General features: G+C 43.1%; 1 protein-coding gene across 1 annotated transcript in view; it reads left to right on the top strand.

Annotated features, from left to right (window-relative positions):
• arhgef7a (Rho guanine nucleotide exchange factor (GEF) 7a) overlaps positions 1–17,466 on the top strand; it is a 33,581-nt gene extending 16,115 nt beyond the window's left edge. Inside the window, exons 6-22 of the mRNA XM_048238427.1 lie at positions 491–579; positions 3,374–3,468; positions 4,219–4,314; positions 4,972–5,094; positions 6,216–6,354; positions 6,780–6,839; positions 7,156–7,302; positions 7,592–7,678; positions 7,983–8,061; positions 8,251–8,390; positions 9,583–9,798; positions 10,263–10,340; positions 11,742–11,862; positions 12,530–12,700; positions 15,219–15,312; positions 15,569–15,623; positions 16,288–17,466. Coding sequence (XP_048094384.1) covers positions 491–579; positions 3,374–3,468; positions 4,219–4,314; positions 4,972–5,094; positions 6,216–6,354; positions 6,780–6,839; positions 7,156–7,302; positions 7,592–7,678; positions 7,983–8,061; positions 8,251–8,390; positions 9,583–9,798; positions 10,263–10,340; positions 11,742–11,862; positions 12,530–12,700; positions 15,219–15,312; positions 15,569–15,623; positions 16,288–16,410 — 1,913 coding nt within the window. The 3' untranslated portion in view covers positions 16,411–17,466. The remainder of the gene's footprint in view (positions 1–490; positions 580–3,373; positions 3,469–4,218; positions 4,315–4,971; positions 5,095–6,215; positions 6,355–6,779; positions 6,840–7,155; positions 7,303–7,591; positions 7,679–7,982; positions 8,062–8,250; positions 8,391–9,582; positions 9,799–10,262; positions 10,341–11,741; positions 11,863–12,529; positions 12,701–15,218; positions 15,313–15,568; positions 15,624–16,287) is intronic.
• Positions 17,467–23,059: the final 5,593 nt, after the last annotated feature.

Genomic DNA, 23,059 nt, shown 5'->3' on the forward strand with positions numbered 1-23,059 from the left:
GGAGAAGGGAAATTGGAGCATGGGCCTCAGAGCTGTAGATGATGAAGGTAAGGTAAGGTCTACTCCACAGCCTCTCCCAGTGAGCTGCCTCTTGAAAGCCTCTTGGATGGGAGTCAGTGAGGTGGGGTGCAGAGTGTGTCTGCTACCTCGGGTATCTCTGATGAATCCAAAGGATTTGGATGCCTGAATACTTTCTGCTGATGCTTAGGATGTTTTGGAGAGAGAGGTAGCTGTTTGAATCAGAATTGTTTGAATCAGAAGTTTGATTACTGGTATTCCAAAATGCCCAAGAGTTTTAACTCCATAGCAGATTAAATCGTTACAGTGATATGAGATTAAGATGATGAGCAAAGAAAATGGGTCTTGAACGGTTGAAGTAGACTTGTGGTCTACAATTAAAATGCTGTATTTGTGTTAAATGGCATATTGATGTGACTCTGGGTTAATGAATGTGTGGTGAACCTGTGCTGTCTCTCTGCTCTCCCAACAGAGAAGCCCGTGTCCCCCAAATCTGGTACACTGAAGAGCCCCCCAAAAGGGTTTGACACCACTGCCATCAGCAAGACCTACTACAACCTGGTAAGCAAGAACACCATGATGGCGTGATGGGGCCTCTCTGGAGAGCCCTGAGGAGGGCAGTGTGAAGGAGTGTGTCGCTGCCCGCTCTGCTGATGAGCTATGGGCAGGTGGTGGCTGATGTTCCCCCTCCACTGTAAAGCACTTTGGGTACCTAGATAAAGTGCAATATAAATGGAATCTGTTGTTGTATAAATGTAAGCTGCTGTTGTTTATTTGATCCCAGAGTCGTGATGTGACCGGAAAAGTCTACTACTGAGTGAGCTGTTAATACATCGATTTGTTTATTATTTAACACCAAACAGGCAGAAAGCAAACATACTCTGCCACTGCCTTGTGGAGTGACTCTTTGGGCTTGACTTCTATTTTGAGTGTGCCTAGACCACGCCCCATTCAAAGCTGTATATAATGCTAAGCTCAGGGTCTCTGTTTGTTGTAGAGCAGTGGTTTTCAAACGTTTCACAATGAGTACCACCTCATTAAACAATTGGCTCGCCAAGTACCACCATTATGACCGGCATCAAAATACAGTAGCGTAGGCCCATTTAACTACATATCTTACATTGTACATATTGTTTTGCATTGTTTTTTGTTTTTTTTAAAGAAAGACAAGAACTCATTTAAATTTAACTTCAGTGATTGCATGGTTAAGGTTTTTTTTATTATATATTTTGATATCATTTGAAGTGATTATTTAGTCTTTATGAAAAGAATAGAACATCTTGAAAACTCCTGGAGTACCACTAGAGAGTCCAGGCAACACCAGTGGTGCCCATACCATAGTTTGATAACCGCTGTTGTAGAGGGTGTAATGGCAGATGGTGAAATGGCATTTTTCTGAGTTGTCAAACAACAATGCCTCTAGACTTGCTATTCTTTGTTTGATGCTGAATGCATGAATGAAAGATGTGGTCTCGTGGCATTCTTGAGCATTGTATTAATATTAATGTTGTACTCTAGACTTGCTGTCAGCCACATTAAATTGTCATTATCGTGCTTCAACAGAAAATGTAAAAAATGCATATTTAAAACACTTCAAAGTATCAAGATAAATACAATGTTGAGGAATGCACAGAAATCTGTTTTGTTCATAGTTTCGTCAGCATTGCATCTTTAAAGCAACACCAAATAACTTTTCCTCTGTTGCACACACTATTTGTTTATCAAGCACCAGCTTTGCAAATAACAATGTCCACAGACAAGGTAGAATATGTTGCATTATTTTATGAAAGTACGATGTATTGCGACATCAGATGCAAGTCAAATTTGTAGTTTCTCATGTCTCGTTCCATCAAACTACAGATCCGCTACCCGATCCGGCAAAAATTACATAGTGCGGTTATAGCCGATAGAGGGCCGCGAAGCGAATGCAGAAGTGCCGTTCACCCTGTTACATGTTGATGAACCACTGAAACGATTTTGGAAACATTATTTTAAGGTACAAAAAACTCTTTGGTGTTGCTTTAAGGCGAGTCGAGAACTATTTTTGTTGCTGCAAACAGAGGCGGCATATTTCCCTTGTAAAGGGTCCGGGGTGTAGCTGAGGGAGCTGGGTTGTAGCTGAGGGAGCTGGGTTGTAGCGGTGTACCTTCCACAGACCAGAGTTCACTGTGTAGGGAATGAGAGGATCTCCTCCCGAACGCAGGCCTGGTTTGACAGGCTGTCTTTGTCCCTGTAATACTCGCTCAACAAGCAGGTTTCTGTGCTTAACTTCTTTACCTGACTTGCCTTTTGTTTTGATTCTATAAGCGTGTCTCTTGGTTCTGCATTTGTGCGTGTGTGTGTTCCCTCGCCTCAGCTGCCTGCTTGAGCAGGCGAGACGTGTGTGTTGAGGGGAGTCATGCTCCTGTAGGCGCTCGGCTAGTGTTGCCAGCATGATGGATGGATAAAGGGGGAGGGGATGAGAAGAGAAGAGTAATTATAGGGTAGGGGAGAGGTGAGGTCACAGGCTGGGGTAACAAGTGTGTGCATGTGTGTGTGCGCACGTGCGTGTGTGCGCATGCATGCTTGTGTGTAAATAGGAGTGTGTGTGTATGTTGTGTAAGTAAAAGGTGGTATGGCGAGATGAGGTCAGAGACTGGTGAAAAGTGTATGTGTGTGTGTTTGCATGAATGAGTTTTGTTGTGTGTGTGTGTGTGTGTGTTTATGAGTAAGAGGTGACACTGTGAGAAGTTGAGGAGAAGTAAGGCCAGATGTGTTGTGTCTAAGTGTGAGTAAAATGCAGCTTGCTGAGACATGAGGTCATAAGCCAGAGTTAGGAGTGGCCTGGGTGTGTAGTTTTTGGGAAAAGTATTTGTCTTCAATGGTGCACTGTCATCCATGTCCTGGTTAATCTGAACTGGATTAAGGGTGCAATGGTACACAAAAATGACAATTTGATACAGTACTGCTAGTCTAACATTGACAATATTACTGATTGCTCTTCACATATAAGCAGGAATAACATTTGAAAAGGTGTCAAATGTTTTTTCACAATACTTATCTAAACTGACATATGGTCCACCACTATGTTTGTGTGGGAACTTGTGGGAAGACTGCATTTGGTACATTCGGGACACATCTGTATTGAACCTAACATCCTGTGCCTAAACGGTTGGGTATAAACACCTTTACACCCCTAGTCTGGAGCAAGGAAATATTGTGACCAGACAGACGGCCTGTGCTGGGATGCTATATAATATAATATAATATAATATAATATAATATAATATAATATAATATAATATAATATAATGGGTCTTATTTGCTTTGAGGAAGCTCATTGAATAAAACCAAGAATTTCTCTCTGCCTTGCCAGGTGCTTCAGAACATTCTAGAGACCGAGACGGAATATTCCAAAGACCTGCAGAACCTTCTGTCCAATTACCTGCGCTCGCTCCAAAACACAGACAAGTGAGTTTTGTTGTCATGGAAACAGCAGTTTGACATTCCACCTGTGTTATGTTAAAAAAAAAAAAAAAAAAATCAAGACCAACAGATTCGACACATGGCCCCCTGTTTTATGCGTCATTCCACATGATTGGGGACATCATCATCATCATGATCTCAATATGCTTTATCAGTATGGAGGATGCAGTATGCATCAGTATACGTTTCAGTGTGTAACAGTAACGTTTACCCAGTTACCAGGTCAACAGGGATGATTATCTTTGCCAACAAACAACTTTGCAGGGGGTGTTTTTGTTTGTTTTCTTGCTTATTGCTCTCTCTAGTGTTGACATGTTTTTGTTCAGGGAAGAGTAGAGTGTTCTTTTTATTTCTTCTGCTCTGTTTGTCTAATTGAGAACATTGACTGTCCTCACACCATGCCCTGTTAAGCAGCCACGCTGGGGGTTTATCAGCCACACTGTTGTGTGTGTGTGTGTGTGTGTGTGTGTGTGTGGTGGGGGGTGATTAGACCTTTGTCTTTGTTCAGATCTGCATCCTCTCACTCTGCTCATAAACCAGACATATGAGTCAATATGTGATGGTGTGTCGGTCTGACCTTTTTCCATCTCCCACACATTTTTATTTTTCTTCCGTTTCCCCCACATTCTCGACTTTACTTTCATCCTTTTGTTTACTTGTCCGCTTCTCTCTCCTCTCTTTCGTTCTCTCTCTCTCTCTCTCTCTCTCTCTCTCGCTCCATCCCTTCCTGGTCAGGCTCAGTAGCTCAGACATCAGCGTCATCCTGGGGAATCTGGAGGAGATCAGCACGTTCCAGCAGACTCTTGTCCAGTCCCTGGAGGACATCACCAGGTAGCCCCTGCCCCCCCAAACACAGACACACGTGCGCACACACAGCCACACACACACACACACACACACACACACACACACACACACACACACACACACACACATGCACATGCACGCGGACACACTCACCCCCTAGCCCAGAGGCCCATCCCAGAACCCATAGCTAAAGATGCTTGAAGCTTTACCCTCCATTTATTTAGCAGTGCTTTTACCTGAAATAACTTACAGTGATTTGTTTATCAGCACTTATGCATTCTGGGAATTGCAGGACTGCCTGTCTTTGTCAGTTGGGCTAAAGAACAACTCTAAGCATTCCAGACAGATTTCCATACATTATGACACAGTAGACTTTCCCAACTTGTTTTGCTATCATCTGGCTGAACAGGGAGTGGCTGTTTTGCACTGCAGAGATTCACCACACTTTTATGCACAGTTTCCTGAGGGTATTACAGCTCACTACTGACATCTAGTGGAGAACGTTTTTAATGAACAGGTGTCAATCCCACTTCATCTAGTTCAACACTTCACAAATTAAGCCACATAAAAAATGGAAAGCCACATATGCATTTACATAATTTCCATGACAGATTCTGTAGTGTGACTACAGTGATTGATTGATTGATTGATTGGTTGGCTGTCTTCCTCTCCCGTCACCAGACACCCAGAGACGCAGCAGAGGGTGGGAGGCTTCTTCCTCAAGCTCATCCCCCAGATGAAGTCTCTGTATGTGTGCTACTGCTCCAACCACCCCTCCACTGTCAACGTTCTGATGGAGCACAGGTGCATTACGCTCCCATTCCACCCCAGGGGCTGTGCAGCGAGACTGAGGGATGTGGAAACGGGTTTATGGAAATGAGGGTTGTTGACAGGGTTTACTGTGTGCATTGTTATGTTTGGTTGCCCCCAGTTGTCGCTGTGTCCTTTCTGTCTAATAGTTCATCAAAGTCAAAAGTCAAAGTCAAAGTCAAAGTCAGCTTTATTGTCAATTTCTTCACATGTTAGACATACAAAGAGATCGAAATTACGTTTTCCACGGTGAAGACAAGACATATTTTACTTCCACAGACAAACATAACATTCAAGTAAACTTCTTATCATAGACAGTCAATTTAGTGCAAAGTCAGGCCTTAGTTCTGTTTTGACCTGAGTAATGAAGAAAGTGGCATAGTGGTGCAAGTTATGTAAGAGCAGCAGAAGTGTTGTGTCTGTGCAAGTGTGCAAGTGTGCAAGTGTGCAAGTGTGCAAGTGTCCACACTTCCCTTCTCATCTTTTCTCTTAGTCTGTCTTCTCTTTTGTTTTCTTTTTTTCTTGCCTTTTCTTCCTCATCCCCTCTTCCTTTGTCTTTCTCCTTCATTTCAGCCTCTCGTGATCTCTCCATCTGTCTATGTCTTTGCCTGGCAGCTCCCTAACTCTCTCTATTGCTCTCCCTGTTTTTCCCTCTGTCTCTCTATCCATCGTTCACCATCCCCTTCCCTCTCTCTTCTTATCCTCCCCTCCCTCCCTCCCTCTCTCTCACTCCCTCCCTTAATTAAATTAAATAAATGAAATCCCTAAATTAAAATTATCATTAACTTTTAATGGTATTATGACATTTTCAAGTGCCTGGGGGTGGTGTGATGAGATTGCAGAGGATGGGCAATCTCTTTCAGTGTGATTTGGAGACATGGGAAGGGTTTGATGATGTTAATGTGGTGTATGTCTTAGTGGTGTAATTGACGTTAGTACGGTAGACAATGATCTATTAGAGATTTGTTAAACTCTCACTCTGTCCCTCCTCCCCCCTATCCCCCCTCCTATCCTCTCTCTCTCTCTCTCTCTCTCTCTCTCTCTCTCTCTCTCTCTCTCTCTCTCTCTCGCTCTCTCTCTCTCTGTTTCTCCCCCCCTCCTCTCTATGTGTCCAGTGAGGAGCTGGGGGAGTTCATGGAGAGTAAAGGGGCCAGCAGTCCCGGCATCCTCACCCTGACCACAGGCCTGAGTAAGCCCTTCATGAGGCTCGACAAGTACCCCACCCTGCTCAAGGAGCTTGAGAGGCACATGGAGGTGTGTGTGTGTGTGTGTCATGTGCTATAATTGGCTGAGAGTGGTGGAAAGTCTGTATGTTTGCAAGAGAGAGAGAGTGGTAAAGGTGTCTGAGCATGTTGTGTGTGTGTGTGTGAGTAGAGTGTGTGTTTTTCCTTTTTTGTTTTCCCTTTTCCTTCTAGTCTGTCTGTCCCCAGGAGTGTGGGTATGCCCCCAGGAGACTAGAGTGTGTGTAGGACTGTGTATGTGTGTGTGTGCAGGACAGTGTATGTGTGTGTGCTTCACTGAGAGTTCTAGAGTGTTCTTGAAAGCCTAGAGCTCCTCTCCACATAATTGGCTCATCAAGTGATGTGCTGAGATTTAACCTGCCTGCACTGCTTCTGTTTCTCTCTTTCTCTCCTCTCTCTCTCTCTCTCTCTCTCTTTTTTTTTTTCTCTCTCTCTCAGGAGGGTCATCCTGATAGGCCGGACATTCAGAAGTGCATGACTACATTCAAAAGCCTCTCGGTGAGTCGCTGGTCACTGTCTCTAAATGAGAAATATGTGTGTTGGTAAGAGCAGCCCTGTTAAACAGCAGACTGTACACATACTACACAAGTGTCTTGACAGTATAACCTTAAACTGAAGCGTTGCTATTCAATGTTATCCTATTCTGCTGTCCTGTGCACCTCCTGTATGGTCTACTTGTCAGTTTTGAACATCACTCATCATTCTGCTGTGTCATAATGGGTGTGACTTTAGTTTCCATGGAGACTGCAACTTAACGATCGCATACACACATGCACGTCTGTGTGTCTGCGTGTGTGCGTTTCCACGGCAACAGGCGCAGTGTCAGGAGGTGCGCAAGCGCAAGGAGCTGGAGCTGCAGATCCTGACGGAGAGCATCCGGCTGTGGGAGGGCGAGGACATCCACACGCTGGGCTCCGTGCTCTACATCAGTCAGGCCATGGTGCAGAGCCACAGCTCCGAGGTGAGCAGCTCAGAGGAGCTCAGGGCCCCACCGCCACATGGGTGGCTCACAGGGCCACGACCCACTACTGCGGTGAAATATACACACACATATGCAGGCTGATTTAGAAGATCAATAACTCAATGCATCAAAAATGGGGAAAAACAATAAATCAGAATGTTGTGTAGTCATTTGAACAATCAATCAATAAATCAATTTGAAATAGAAAAATAGGTATTATTATTATTATCAGTATTTTCAGTAGTTCTAGACTAGCATGAATGTACTGGTAATTGTTTTGTGTTTGTAGGAGAGACATGAGCGCTACCTCCTGCTCTTCCCTCACGTGCTGCTCCTCCTCTCTGCCAGCCCCAGGATGAGTGGATTCATCTTTCAGGTGAGAGAGAGAGAGAGAGAGAGAGAGAGAACACCAAGAGTACTTGTGAGCTGGAGAGTCTACTCTAGTGGACACAAAGACTGAGGGAATATGAAGGATGAGATGAAGATGAGGGTGAATAGAAAGAACAGAGACTGGTGAAAAGGAAAAAAGATGAAGTTCAGCTTCAATCAATGGCAGTGCTAAGTGTTTGCTGAGAACAGCGTGTTCAGTTGGACTTAAAAAAAACCCTGTCTGGCATGCATTGTACATGGTGTGAAGAAATGGATGTTTTGATTTCTGAGTTTCAATGCGTCTCTCTCAGGGGAAGCTGCCATTGACGGGCATGATGGTGACCAAACTAGACGAGTCTGAAAGCCACAAAAATGCCTTTGAGCTGTCTGGTAAGAGTCTGAATATATACACCCACCCAACACTACTGTTGCTGTTTAGCAGAAGGTTTTGCTACTGCTAGAATGTCTTGTTGAAGTTTTTTTTATCTTAAAATGTTTTATTATTTTGAGAAAAAAGATTTCATCTGACGTGTCTTGACTGATTCCTTTTGTGTGTGTGTGTGTGTGTGTGTGTTGCAGGGAGCATGTTTGAGCGGATCAGGGTGATGTGCTTCACACAGCAGGACCAGCAGGACTGGCTGGATCACCTGACGCGCCAGACCAAACACACCTCCATGACAGCACCCAGCCTCAAGCCCCTCACCGTGCCCTGCCACACGGTCAGTACCCCCCCTCCCTGGCCCTGCCAACACATTCATCCATCTGTGTCTGGAAGGATGGCAAGCTAGCATTACTTGGACACGGTCTCTAGACATTGATGCGACCTGCATCTTTCTTTATCCACAAGTCCACTACTAAATCTATTCCGTTGGTACTAGTAGACCCTTGCTTTACCTGGTCTCTCAGTTGCTATCCCGAAGAGCCTGACTGTAGTTCTAATAATAATGCATATGATGCATCATTTCCATTTTACTGTACATGAAAAATGATTACGTGCTTATATCAACCTTTTGAGGCCTCTAAAGCGTCCAACATACTCGCCACTCCTGACCGGTAGCGCGACAATGTGACGTCGCAGGAGCGCCGTAACCATTTATACTCGCGCGTGGTGGTCGCGATACTATTTGCAATATTCTCCTGAATTGCCATTGGCCTCAATGGCAGTAAAAACTACCCTCTGTGATTATACTTCAGACTTCGGTAGCTGCTATTCACAACTACCATCGTTACCATGCTTTATTCATCCCGAGGGAAATTTCAGCTAGCTGGCTGGTGCTGAGAGATGAGTTTGTGTAATTTCCTAAGGTGGAAAGAGATTTTTTTTTCATGCAGATATCCTTTGGTTGAAAATAAATATATTTTTCTGGATTATTATCTGAATAAATATCTATCTTTTGCTGGATTATTGCCATGTCCCTGGGTCCTAGTTCTTTCATCTTAATTCCCTGTGTTACATCTCTCTCTGGTAGCTTCATTAACTTATCCAGCAAACTATTTAAAAATCACGAACTCTCGCTGGTAACGTAGCCAAGTTAATTTCCCTCTCTTCTCAAACTGATTATTCAAACATCATGTTTATTTAAGATGTGGGCTAGGCTATATGAAATGCCTGAACGTGGTTGATGTCTGTATAGAGGGACGCATGCTCCCTGATCTTGGCTTCAAGCTCATCCTGCTTGTTGCGCGCATCTGGAAAAAAAAAACCTCGTGCACGACCTGCATGCGCGAGGCTGAAATTTCTCGTGCGACAGAGGAAATGACGCAATTTTGACGTCACATTGTCGTGCTACCGGTCGGGAGTGGCGAGTATGTAGTACCCTTAAGTGTTCTAAATCATAATGTGTTTGACTAAAGGCCGTTTGTTTGGCTTTGATGATGAGTGCCATAATAGCAGTCTCCTCCCCTCTCCAGCTCCCATCCCACCCCCTGACTCCGTCCCGACAGTCGGAGAGCCGGGGGCTGACCGTGGGCCCTGCCTACCACACGCTGCCGCACCCCTCTTCCCACGGGGCCCCTCACAGCACCATGATGTGGGGCCCTCTGGAGCCGCCCAAGACCCAGAAGCCCTGGAGCCTCAGCTGCCTCCGCCCCGCGCCCCCCCTCAGGCCCTCCTGCTACAACTCTGCTGTGTGTGTGTAGTGTGTGTGTGTGTGTGTGTGGGGGTGTGAGTGTGAGTGTGTGGCTAGGAGCATTTCTGGGTGGGAGAGATGCCCCCATCTATCTGTTTGCTTGTCTGTCGGTCTGCCCCTCTGTTGTGCTGTTTTATTATCTATTTAGCTAAATGTGACGGGGATACAGAAATATGAATTATAAAAAGATATCCGAAACGTCTTAGCACTGCCTCTGAACGTACCAGTCCATGCATAACAGCCAATTAGCTAGTCCAGAGTTTATGTGATGTAACAGATAAACATCAGCCACCATCGATAAATGTCATGTTATTTGCAGATAGGCCGATACCAGTCAACAATAGTCTGATACCAATGTTAGGATGATATGTGTGATGAATAATATATGCCAGACTTTCCTCACGGTATGTATGTGTGTGTGCAGCAGGACCTTTCCCCAGCGGTATGTATGTGTGTGTGCAGCAGGACCTCAGCAAAAGCCCCAAGAGCATGAAGAAGCTGCTGCCCAAGCGTAAGCCTGAGAGGAAACCATCTGATGAGGTAGTTTGTAGAACCCTACAGGCAAAGTAGTAGTGCACAGTCTTTAATGTTGTAGTTGCACGTAATGCACCCTCCCATCTCCATGGTAGAACACACAGCACCCTCCATCATAGTAGAACACAGCAGTACAGGACACAATATTGTAGTAGTGCTCAGAACACAGCACAGGACTCATTTCACAGAGTAGAACACAGCAGTACAGGACACAATATTGTAGTAGTGCACATCATAGTAGAACACAGCAGTACAGGACACAATAGTGTAGTGCACATCAATAGTAGAACACAGCAGTACAGGACACAATATTGTAGTAGTGCACATCAATAGTAGAACACAGCAGTACAGGACACAATATTGTAGTAGTGCACATCAATAGTAGAACACAGCAGTACAGGACACAATATTGTAGTAGTGCACATCATAGTAGAACACAGCAGTACAGGACACAATAGATTGTAGTGCACATCAATAGTAGAACACAGCAGTACAGGACACAATATTGTAGTAGTGCACATCATAGTAGAACACAGCAGTACAGGACACAATATTGTAGTAGTGCACATCATAGTAGAACACAGCAGTACAGGACACAATATTGTAGTAGTGCATCAATAGTCATACAGGACACAATAGAACATCAGCAGTACAGGACACAATATTTGTAGTGCACATCAATAGTGCACAGCAGTACAGGACACAATATTGTAGTAGTGAATCATAGTAGAACACAGCAATTACAGGACACAATATTGTAGTGGGCATACAGGACACAATATTGTAGTAGTGCACATCATAGTAGAACACAGCAGTACAGGACACAATATTGTAGTAGTGCACATCATAGTAGAACACAGCAGTACAGGACACAAGTTGGTTAGATCATGAATACATACAGGACTTAATCATTGCAGTACAGGACACAATATTGTAGTAGTGCACATCATAGTAGAACACAGCAGTACAGGACACAATATTGTAGTGCACATCAATAGTAGAACTTGATGGGGCATCCCTGCCCTGCAGTTGGTTATCATGAATACATGACTTAACATTGATACTGTGTGACCCCCCCATGTGACCCCATGTGACCCCCCCATGTGACCCCATGTGACCCCCATGTGACCCCATGTGACCCCCCCATGTGTAAAGCTGTGTGTTGCCTTCCACTTTCTCTTCCTCTTTATCTGCCAACCCGCTCCTCTCTCCGTCTCCTCTTCTCTCTCATTCCCTCTCTTCTATCTCTCCTTTCCTCTCTTCTCTCTCCTTTCCTCTCTTCTCTCATTTCCTTTCCTTTCCTCTCTTTGTCTACTTTTCCCTCTCTCTTCTCCTACTCTCTCCTTTCCTCTCTCTCCTTCTATCGCTTCTCTGTCTCTGTTCTTTCCTCTTCTCTCTCTCTTCCTCCCTGCTCCTCCTCTCTTCTTTACCTGTCCAGGTACGGCAGCTCTGGAGGAGGATGCTCAGATCCTGAAGGTGATCGAGGCCTACTGCACGAGTGCCAAGACCAGACAGACTCTCAACTCAAGTATGTTTACATGTGTGTACACACACACACACACACTCACACTCACACTCTCACACACTTATGGTCATGTTTCTTGTTTCTGCTTTAGCTGTGCCCAAATGTGCCAGAACCAACACACTCGTTGTGAATACACACACACTGCACAGTGTTGTTAGTAAACTTGCCACCCTAAAGATGCCTGTCCCACTGTTTCAAACTGCTCACCTGTTCTGAGGCTGGCTCTGTATAGATGTTTAACAGTGCTTTTCCTTACCCTCTTTTAACAGTATCCTCTCTTCCTCTTCTCTTCTCCTCTTCTCTCTTCTTTCACTCACTCTGACATCTTATTGATATTTTTTTTCCTCATCTCACTCTTTTTCGGGTTGTTCTGATCATCACGCCTTCATCTATTATTTAATTCATCCCTTGTTTTATTATTTACACTTTCTTCATGCATCATTTCCAAAATCCGCCGTCTATTTAATATTTTATTTCTTCAAACCTTTTTAATTTCCATTTGGTCATTTGATCACCCCATCCCCTTTTCCTTTCCACATGGTCTGTTCGGCACCCCTCGCCATGTTCACACCCCCTCCTCCCAACATCATATGGTTTCTCCCGCCACATCAACGCTCTCCACCCCTCCCCTCCCCTCCCTCCACCACCACCACCACCACCACCCACGTAGCATGGCAAGGGACAGATCTGATGCACAACCACGTGCTGGACCAGTCCAGTGTGGACCCTCTGGGCCACCGTAGCAGCGTGTCGCGGCAGGAGGGCAGCTCGGACCTGTCGGAGGACTCGGACTATGACAGTATATGGACGGCCCACAGTTACAGGATGGGGCCCATGACTCGTAAGAGCTGCAGCTCCTACATCTCCCACCAGAACTAAAACAAACAAACAAACAAACAAACGAAAACCAAATGATGACCTCGGCACTCCTCTCGCCCCCCACACACTCCCTCCACAGTGCAGTCTCTTAGACCAGTCCTTTGAGTTGGCTTCTTATATTGTTTAATTTTATTTGCCATTTATTTATTTGCTCTATTAATCCATGTGTATTTATTCATCATTGTATTATTATTATTTATTTATTTATTTATTTTTGTATGCAATTTAACCAGGCTACATGTTTGTCTCTGTGTTGATTTTTGATTCTGTCTCTCTCTGTATGTGTACATATTTATTTATTTATTTTATTTATTTATTGTTTATTATGTGTATGCACTTATCGGTTATGCCCTGTCGATTGATCACTCAACCGCTCCCTTTGATCTCCTGTCATTCATTCATGCCGCTTTTATTTTGCACGGGAATGCCCCTCACCCACCCCCACCCCTGACCATTTATAATTCATCCTTATAAATAAATTAAAAAAAACCAGCCCATGGGCTTCTACCATCAGAGCTGCTCTACTGTTACCTGTTAACTGAAGTAAACCTGACTGAAGTGAAGGCCTTGCAGGAGATGCTCTCTCCATAGTGAGGTTTGGACTTCCTATTTCTCCAACTACAGACCCTCTCTTTTGACGTGTGTGTGTGTGTGTGTGTGTGTGTGTGTGTGTGTGTGTGTTCTGTGTATATCACAATTTTGGTTCTGTCTTGAGGTTGAAGTTACCAGGTTAACATAATTTTAGGATCAAGGATTACTGGACAATTTCAACAACTAGGAACCAATTTAGTACCAACGGGTAGTGACAAAGGAAATCAGAATCAAGAGAGGTGGTATTGTTAAGAAACTTCCTCTTCTAATGACTACTATGGAAACATGGTGTTAACAGAAAATGAAATTTGGTGTTCAGTACCAGTTCAGCACAAATCAAGGTAGAAATAATGAAATGACATTTGTTCAAGGTCATAAATGCTGCAGGTAGTGTTGGGACAGTTGCACAAACTCTTGTCATGTATTAACGATTCCCCCCCCTGAATTCTTAATTTTATATGTGTACTGTATTTTAAAAAATATTTTTGTACACTTACGTTATGCTTGTTTGTAAGTTTCCTTTACTCGTGTGTTTTAAGAGTTTATGACTGTGTCAAACGTTTACGCTGAAATGGTATGAAAGTTTACAAAACAAATGTGTTGATGTTGGTGGTGTTGTTCTTGATGGGTTGTTGTGATTCTGTTGTAAATCAGGTACAGTATGAGAGCTATAAATATGAAGAGATGGCAGATGTCTGAGCCTTTGGGGTGAAATCTCTCCCTCTTTTCTTCCTCTCTTTCTTTTTTTCTCTCTCTCCCTCTTTCCATCTTTCTCTCCTTTCTTTTTCTGTTTTCTCCTCTTCTCTTTCTCCCTTGATCTTTCTCTCTCTTGTCTTTCTGTCCTCACTTCACTTCTCTCTTACCCTCTCTCTATATTTCTCTCCTCTCTCCATTTTCTCTCCTCTTCTTTCTTTCTCTCTCCCTCTCTGTTTTTTTTCTCTCTCTCTCTCTCTCTCTCTTTCCCCCACTCCGTTTCCAAGCTCCAGACATTCAATGTTTACGAAGCGGGTGAGCCCTCCTATTCTTTGTCCTTATTATTGTAAAAAGTGTTGTTTTTTTTTTTTTTTCTTTCTTCAAGGCAACAACATAGAAATAACTGTCTTGCCAAACATCCTGTAAGTATTAGATCAAAGAATAAGAGAATATAAAGTCTACAATACGTGTTGTGTTCTATTCTTTGTGACTCAATACTGTCGTCGAGAGAAAAAAACAAAAAAGAGAATTGGGACTTTGGGTCTTTTCCAATGTTGTACCGTATCTATTACAATGCTGTGTACGAAGTAAACCTTGCAAGTGATGTTTTACGGAAAACGTAAAATGAAACAGTACTAAAATGGTTGTTAAAAAAAGTCAAAAATCAAAATCCTAACTGAGGAACAGAAACAATGTATTATACGTTTTGAATAAATCTTGATTTGTTAGATTGTCTTATAGTATTTTTGTGAGTTTGTGAGCGCGAGTGAGCCTCATACATTGTTCCGCCGGTCAGTCACGCCATTCTCGGTGGTTCGCCAACACCAGTGTTTTCCTTATTGTTGGGTGGAGAAACATTGAAGTTTCACCAGTGCCAATCACCTTGAGCCTGTACGCCCTTAACAAGCTTTTGTTAAAGCTCTATTGTCTGTCCTCTCCCTTTTGTTCCTTCTCTTGGATGGTGCTACTCTGCATGACTGACTAACCCAGTCCCCATCACTCACAACAACCCCACTTGAGTTTTGTCTTTTCTCCTCCTGACACCTCACACTGGATCAGAATGATGAAAGCCTATCAATCTGTCAATCAATCCACCTGTCTCTTCAGCCAGTCAGGCATCTGTGATCAGTGTTCGCTGGGGGTCTGACTGCAAACTGCGGGCGCTTTCTTTCTTTCTTCTTTTTTTCTCGAAACAGGCACGAGGCGTGACACGGGACCGTCCGCACTGTTTCCAGAGAGGATCATCGTCGAGGAGACCAAGAGCAACGGTCAGACCGTCTCCGAGGAGAAGTAAGACCTCTGATCAGACTTCGCAGAGAAGCTAGGACACTGTTTGATTAGTCTCACCTGAAGGGACACTTATGCAGTTGGGTTGTATTACACTTTAGCTGATTATCCCTTTATTCAGGCACACACAGCATATCCCAGGTGTACACATGCACATGTTCATTTCATTTCACTCAGTCATGCTCTTCCAGGTTGAGGACGAAAGCTTGGGGGTGATCTTTTTGTTTTAACTTCACTTGCCCTTCTTATTTTCTTCAAGGAGCCTGGTGGACGTAGTGTACGCCTTAAGAGACGAGGTGCGGGAGCTGACGCAGGTAACAGATGGTGGAGTGTGCTGTTGAGAGCTGGCAGAGACGTTCTCCTCATCTAGCGTCTCGTAGCCTGAAAGGGAGCACAAAGTGTCTGGTCAGGTTAATTGGTTAACTCAACAGGTTAATTAGTTAAGCAAGTTCTAACAGTTAAGTTAGTTAGTTAAGTAAGTTCTAACAGTTAAGTTAGTTAGTTAAGTAAGTTCTAACAGTTAAGTTAGTTAGTTAAGTAAGTTCTAACAGTTAAGTTAGTTAGTTAAGTAAGTTCTAACAGTTAAGTTAGTAGTTAAGTAAGTTCTAACAGTTAAGTTAGTTTGTTAAGTAAGTTCTAGTAGAACAATGTTCCCTCTGGAAGACCCAGAATTCCAAGCTGGTTCCTCTGGAAGTCTGAGAGGTTCCAGAACTATGTTCTCTCAGACCATCCAGAGTGTCTCACTAAACCAGTAGTAGGGTCAGCGACTGTGTACTACTTGGCAGTCTAATAAGGTAGCACATGGTAGTACTGTCCAGATCTATAGGTGGAGAAATCAGCACAATTCTATAGATGAGGTTAAGTCAGTACTAGGAGCAGCCTGGTAGTTCAAAAGCTTTTTCTACATGTTTGCTGTCTAGCTTTATTGCACATTATTGTTGTGATGACCTCTAATGGCCTGTTGTCTCCTCTCTGAAGGACAATAAAAAGATGAAACGATCTCTGGAGGAGGAGCAGAGAGCACGAAAAGATCTGGAGAAGATTGTAAGGAAAGTCTTAAAGAACCTGAATGACCCATCCTGGGATGAGACCAACTTATGAGTTTTTCGTGTGTGTGTGTGTGTGACATTTTTGGTACATTTGATCTGCTTGCATGTGTCTTTCCCTGTTGAAGGGATGTGTGTCTGCAAGCATATGGTAACACAAACATACAGGTGAGCATGTAAAGTGTGTGTGTGTAACTGTACATGCCTGCAAATTCAAGTATGTTTGTGTGTGCGTGTGCTATGTGGTTAAGGCGAGTGAGAATTCTAAACTTGCCGTCCTGCTGATGTACTGACCAAGGGTACCGTCCACAGTGATGCCAGCGGTCTATTGCCCCACCCCCTGTGCCTCTCATTCCAGCCTCACTGACCAATCAATGCAGGGGAAAGGACACAACCATGCATCACTATGGGGACTTGCAACCGCATTCTGTTTTCAGGAATAAACATCATTCAATCAGGCTGGATTACCTGACTTAAGTAATTATGCCAAGTTATGGACCTCAGTTTGATTCCAAACAGGATTTTTATGCAAAACCTTCAGGATGGGTCTTAACCACTCTAGGGCGTGAACCGTAGACAAGTGTGTGTTTTTGTGTGTGTGTTTGTGGTCGAGAGAGATGCGGTGAAGAGGTACTAAATTTCTATAACTGACTTTTTAAAAAATAATGTAAATATATATATAATGCAAACACATGCCGTCCTCAGCATGTTCTCCTTCCATTTCCACTCTTTCAAATTAAACTTTCAGTGGCTTTAAACTTGTTTCGCCTTCTCCCCTGCGACTCTCCCCTTGTACTCAAAAAGGTACAATCTTATGTTTTATGTGACCCCTGAGGTACAATGTGCAGGAAAAGCTCAATGCCTTGAATGAACAACATGTTTTTTAATTGTAGTTTTTTTTTCCTTCATTTTATTTGTGAAACTTGCAGCTGACAAAGCCAAGAGGTGTGATCCTGAGTCTTAGACCATTCAGTCAAAAAGCTTATTTATTTTTCAGTCTCGCACTATGTTTCTGAAAACACCAACCTCTGTACATACAAAACTGTAAATAAAGACCTCTACTGTTTTTCAAACCATTCCAAGATGGGTTCTATTAAAACTTCAAACTAAACACTTTGTTCCTTATATGTTTTTCCTCCCTCTATAGTCATTCTGTTGTAGTTCCATTTTACTTCAAGACTGGCAAACAAATAAACCGGTCACTATTACTCAGACTCTGGGGACCTGGTAATACCCCTGCACATTGCAGGACACTCTCTGTCACCGTGACATTTGGAACGAGACAATAAGACACGCACTGCAGATATTTCCATGACAACTGTGTTTTGATGCCCTGGTACCTGTGAGCAAGTGAGCACCAATACGCCCTGACAGATTGTGACTGCCCCTGTTGTACCCTTATTAACATTAATTACCACCGCTTCATCAGATAATCCAAAGGAGCTGCTTGTAAGCACAAATCTATGTAATTATGACCTGATCTTTTGTCTCCAAAGGCCAATGACTTGCAGGCATTTACAATTGTTGTTACATTAACATTTCAAGTCAAGTCGATTAGAAACGCTTGATCCTATGACACGGCAGTCAGATGATAAATTAAGTCACACAGGAACAATTTTAAACAATTTCTGTCTTAATTTTTCTGTCTGTTTTAACTGGCTAGATATTGCCTATTCTGTACACATACTGGTGCCAACTGGTTTGGTTGTATTTCCAGATACATATAGTGTATATATATATATATATGCCGTCCATGTTCAGGCTATAGTTGTGCAGAAACTGAGCTCATCATTGTGTGTTTCCATTTGACTGGCGCTTTTATGGAAATGGCTCATAGCACAGTGCAGCGACGCATTTGTTTTCAGTGTGTGTTCTCTTTAGGTATGAAACCTGCAGCCTTGGTGCTGTGTTAGTGCTGTGGTCATGCAATACCTGTGTGTGGGAGCAGTGTAGCGGCTCAACTCCCAATGAACCCATCAAAATACAAGAAGTGAGAAGATGTATTATATTGCTGAGAAGAGACTTCATTGTGACGCCTCACAGAGTATAATTGTTGTCTCTGCAACAATGAAGTATTTTCTGCGTGATTATACCGTCACCTCATGAACAGAAAGAAAATATCTTTTTGTTACTGCACAGGGCTTCACCTAGATGGCAACAGCACTTGAGTGGATGATCTTGACTTAGGGTTTGTCTCCAAACTCCACCCTGCCCTGGTCACATTCCTGTTATGAGAATGGGAACAACTGTAATAAAAGGCCATAGTGGAGTCCAGCTCTTAAAAGAGTTTTATATTGTTGGGTGGGGTACTGATGATGATAATGATGATGTCGCTGTGATCTGTGCCTTTCTTCCTCCTGATGCGCTGGCACTGTGTGTGTGTGTGTGTGTGTGTGTCTGAAGGTTGTGTATTCACCATGCAGGCCTTATTACAGTGACAAGGCAATCTACTCCTTTTGTGGGCGATGATTCTACTTCATTGATTTACAATGGAAAGGATATAATTTTGCTAGTGTTGGCAAAAAGCTCAAATGTCACCCTTTTCAGAATGCCAGCGTCGCCTTGTTCGCCGATGAATAAGGAGAAAGTCACCTTTTGTCTACTGTTAAATATTCCTGCATAAATACAATGGGGAACCGAGCCCTGTGGAAAAAAAGACGCCCTGATTTATCCTGATTTATCCTTTGCCGTATAGATAAAACCTGGAGATAAATGCCAGGTTGGCCTTTCATTTTTACTCCCTCTCTTTCTCCCCCCCCCTCCCTCTCTCTCTCTTTTTTTACCTCCCTCTCTCCCTTTCTTTCGTCCCGTTTCTCTTGTGTAGTTTGGGAGAGAGAAACGGGCTGTCACAGTCGCATTACTTGGGGGCAGCCACGTTGTGTGTTCAGGCTTGTGTTTCAACTCTGTCCATCTTAGCTTTAACAAAGGGTATGAAATTACCCACACACACACACACTCACACACTTTTTCATGTATGTAGTCCACTACCAAGGGATAGCTGTGTGTGTGTGTGTGTGTTGAGAGAGACTTGAGTGGGTGCCTTAGAAGCACGTGTCCAACTTGCCCAGGTGAGACAGACACACCTGTTGGTGCCCTTCTCCATGTCCTCAATGTTAATCACTTGACTTTGTTAGGCTGAGAAACTTGTCCTTGAAAGAGAGAGTAGCCAGGTATTTAGGACATCACCTATTGATTACTATATGAAAAAGTGGACACACACACACACACACACACACCACACACCTCTGAGCTCGTCCTTTTCTTCCCTTCCTCCCTCTTTTTCACCCCTCTTAGGTCCCTTTCAGTGGCCAGTGATCATTTAGATTTGACATGTATTGTGGCTGAGCAGCGCGCTCTGCCTTTCTCTCCCTCTCTCGCCCGTTCCATCCTTTCTTTCTACTGTCTGTCATTAATTTCCAGCCTTTACAATTTGGCTGAAGAAAAGACAGAAAAGAGAGAGAGAGGGGGGGATGGATGGATGGATAGGGACTCGGTGTCCTTTTGAAGGGGTTTGTTATTGCACGACGACAGCGGAGGAGAAAAAAAAAACAGCCACCCAATAATTTTTTGTCAATGTTTAACTCTAAAAGCTTTCCACCGTCAGGTTCTGAAAGGGGAAGCAATAAAGCCCTATTGAACAGGAATGAATAAAAACATTGAGTCCTCAGGGGCTTTGACCAAAGGGCTTCCTTTCTTCTCCCCTAATCAAATAGGAGCTGAAATGAATTAGTTTTCTTATGAAAATATCCTTTGTTGGCCGGAAGGCTGGTAATTCATAAACAATAAGCAGTGTTATTGTGTGGATAGTAATGTATTCATGCTTAGGAGAGGCTGGAAGGCAAGAGGAGAACTATGGCTTTTTTTTGCAGACCATGGGAGGTAGGGGCTGGATCCGAAGCCTTTTCAGTTGCCAGGTTAGTCAGACATTGGCTGGCTTGCTATGGCATTCACTCATCCTCTCTCTCTCTCTTTATTCTTCTGTATGCTGTCTATCTCACCTTCACTTTTTGCTCTTTGCCTCGCTTTTTTGAAACTGTCACTTTTCTCTCTGAGTCTCATTCTATTCTTCTCAACTCCTCCTCCTGCGCTGATCCTTTTCATCATACCTGCCGTGCCTCTTGCAGAACTTCCTCTCAGCGGAGTCTCCCTTTTGCCTGCTCACCTTTTGGACCACAGTCACTGGATGTGAACCTGGAGTCCCATGGGTGAGAGAAAGGTCCGGAGGAGAGTGTTTTTTGTTGTTGTTTTTTTTGCTTTTGTGATTCTTAAACGGAAGACTTTTTGCAGATTATTGGGGCTAGATTTTAAGATATCATCAGGAGGATATTGCATTTGGCAGTGACATGACCTGAAGCAGAGTGCATGATGGGAATGTCTTACATCTGTCATATAGTTCCAGTCCTTACACTGTTGGACAGGATTCCTTCTTGAACTTTGGTGTGACCTACACCTGCCTTTTTTTTTTAAAGCAGTGGCATGCCTGAGTCCTTTTGGTGTCACCCTTCCCTGAACCTGATTCTACAGCTGCTATTTGGATATTTCATTGGATATTTGATGTACTGCAAAACAAGCAAACATTTTAGCTGTCTATAGTCTAGAGCTTACAAAGATATATTACCTTGTCTCTGATGTCCACACTGAGGAGTTGCATTACTCATGAGGGAATTGTTTTGTTTTGTTTTCTATTGTAAAGGTTATGCAGCATTGATTAGCTCATCTTCAACAAACAACCTTTACCTTTCTTTTGACGAAATCCTGCGGTACAACGTTCTGGACTTATATTTGTGCTGACGATCAATAGCTCCTCGGTTCATTTCAGTATCAAACACATTTACCTGCGGGAGATAGCCTACCAAGGATGTACCGGGTATCTTGAGGACCTTAGTGAATTGATGCCCGAGGACACACACAACGACCATGAACAGTAAGTAAACATTTTTACTCAGGACATGTGTGTGTAAGAGGCTGAAAGCAAGATTGGAGGGTGTGACGGAGAACCGATATGTGTGCTAGTTTTTCATTTTATCTCGCTGCGATAGACCAATGGGGAGTGCAAGCGAACTTCACAAGTTTGATGTAGCCTACGTCACCTGTGCTGCAGATAAGGGAGGACAGAAATGGTCTGAACCGATGGATTTGATTTATCAACGCCATGTGACAAAGAAGTTGATCATTTTATCATAGCTGACAAACTGGTTCAGAAACAAAATATTAAAAATTGACATTGCCATTAGAGGTCAGTCTTCTATGCGATTCATTTTCGGTTTACGTGAAAGACTGTTGATATGTGAGCTCAACAGCCAATCAAATTTGGCTGCCACCACCCTCCCCATTGATTAAAGCAAAGATTTAGATGAGGTTGATAGACTGTCTATCATTAAAGTTAACATCAAAGACTTAAGATCCGTCCGCACTATTAGAAACATTGCCGGACATTTCAGATTTCTAAAGAAATGAACTAACATAAACACTTTGTACCACAATGATTGTCTCCATCAGCAGAGTTTCCATGTATTTTCGAATTGCCATGCAATGGGTAGGCCTACAACCACAACTGGAGCTCTGTGTTGTGTGCTTCACGGCGACAAATCATCCCTGAATGTATAAACTGTAGGTAAAGAAACCATGCTTCATCACAGCACTGTGACCTAAGTAGCCTATATGATTTCAGTACGAGAAGATGTTAGCCTACTCTAATGTAAAAGTAGGCTAATGTGATGTGGTCGACCAGATCACTGAACACATTGAATGAAATATGCATACACCACTTTTTCGAGAGTTGCAAAGCTTTGTTAACCCCAATAATTAGCCAAATAGCATGACTGTTTCAATACTTTAGACTTCTCCCACACGAACAGAAATGGATAGAATGCATCAGCAGATGTCAGTGTTGGACAAGGAATATAGGTCAGGTGTGCGATTTGACGCATAAATTGACCACCTATAGTGTAATATAATACACATATATGTGTGTGTAAGCTATTAATCAAGGGTCTTTCTTTGGAAAATAAGTCATATTAAATGGTGTTTTAAAGATTTTCAAATTCATAGGACGTCAGTTTTTTTTTTTTTTTAACGTAGACTTGTAAATGACCCAAAAGGAAATTAATCACAAACTGCCTATTCGTGAAATACTTCCACCTTTAGAAATATATAGCCTACATTTGTCGCCAGTTTTGTATTTTCGCCAGGCGAGAAATTGTAATAACGGATTTACCCTAAACTTGGGATATCACTATGGTGATTTGAGGCGGACATCATTTAGTGGCAAGTGTTGATTCAGCACCTGAGACGACTGGTGCAAGACACTGGCGTTCCGCTTGAGGGCGTGCTTTACTAACAAGAGGGACATGCTTGAGGAATTAGCTGTTACTGTAAAGAGAAATGTAAAAAAATAAATATTTTCAAAACACGTCGAGTAGCAAAAACCATACTGATTATGATAAAATGAGCAATTCGTGCGCTCCATAGCAAAACGTTTGTATTACTTCACTTTATTTTTTATTTATTTATTTATTTATTTTTTGCGTTACACAGTACTTTTGCATTTATTAGTAATACTTAAGTGTTGTCCAGGTTACGCAAAACATTGCGACTGAGCGTAAAACAAGGCCTAGGCTTATTGCAAGTACCTCAAAGTGAATTGCGTGGCAACACAACAGTGTGGAATGCAGAAATACTGTAAGGTGATACAACAGTATTGC

The sequence above is a fragment of the Alosa alosa genome, chromosome 3 (assembly GCF_017589495.1).
Source record: "Alosa alosa isolate M-15738 ecotype Scorff River chromosome 3, AALO_Geno_1.1, whole genome shotgun sequence".
Classification (NCBI taxonomy): domain Eukaryota; kingdom Metazoa; phylum Chordata; class Actinopteri; order Clupeiformes; family Clupeidae; genus Alosa; species Alosa alosa.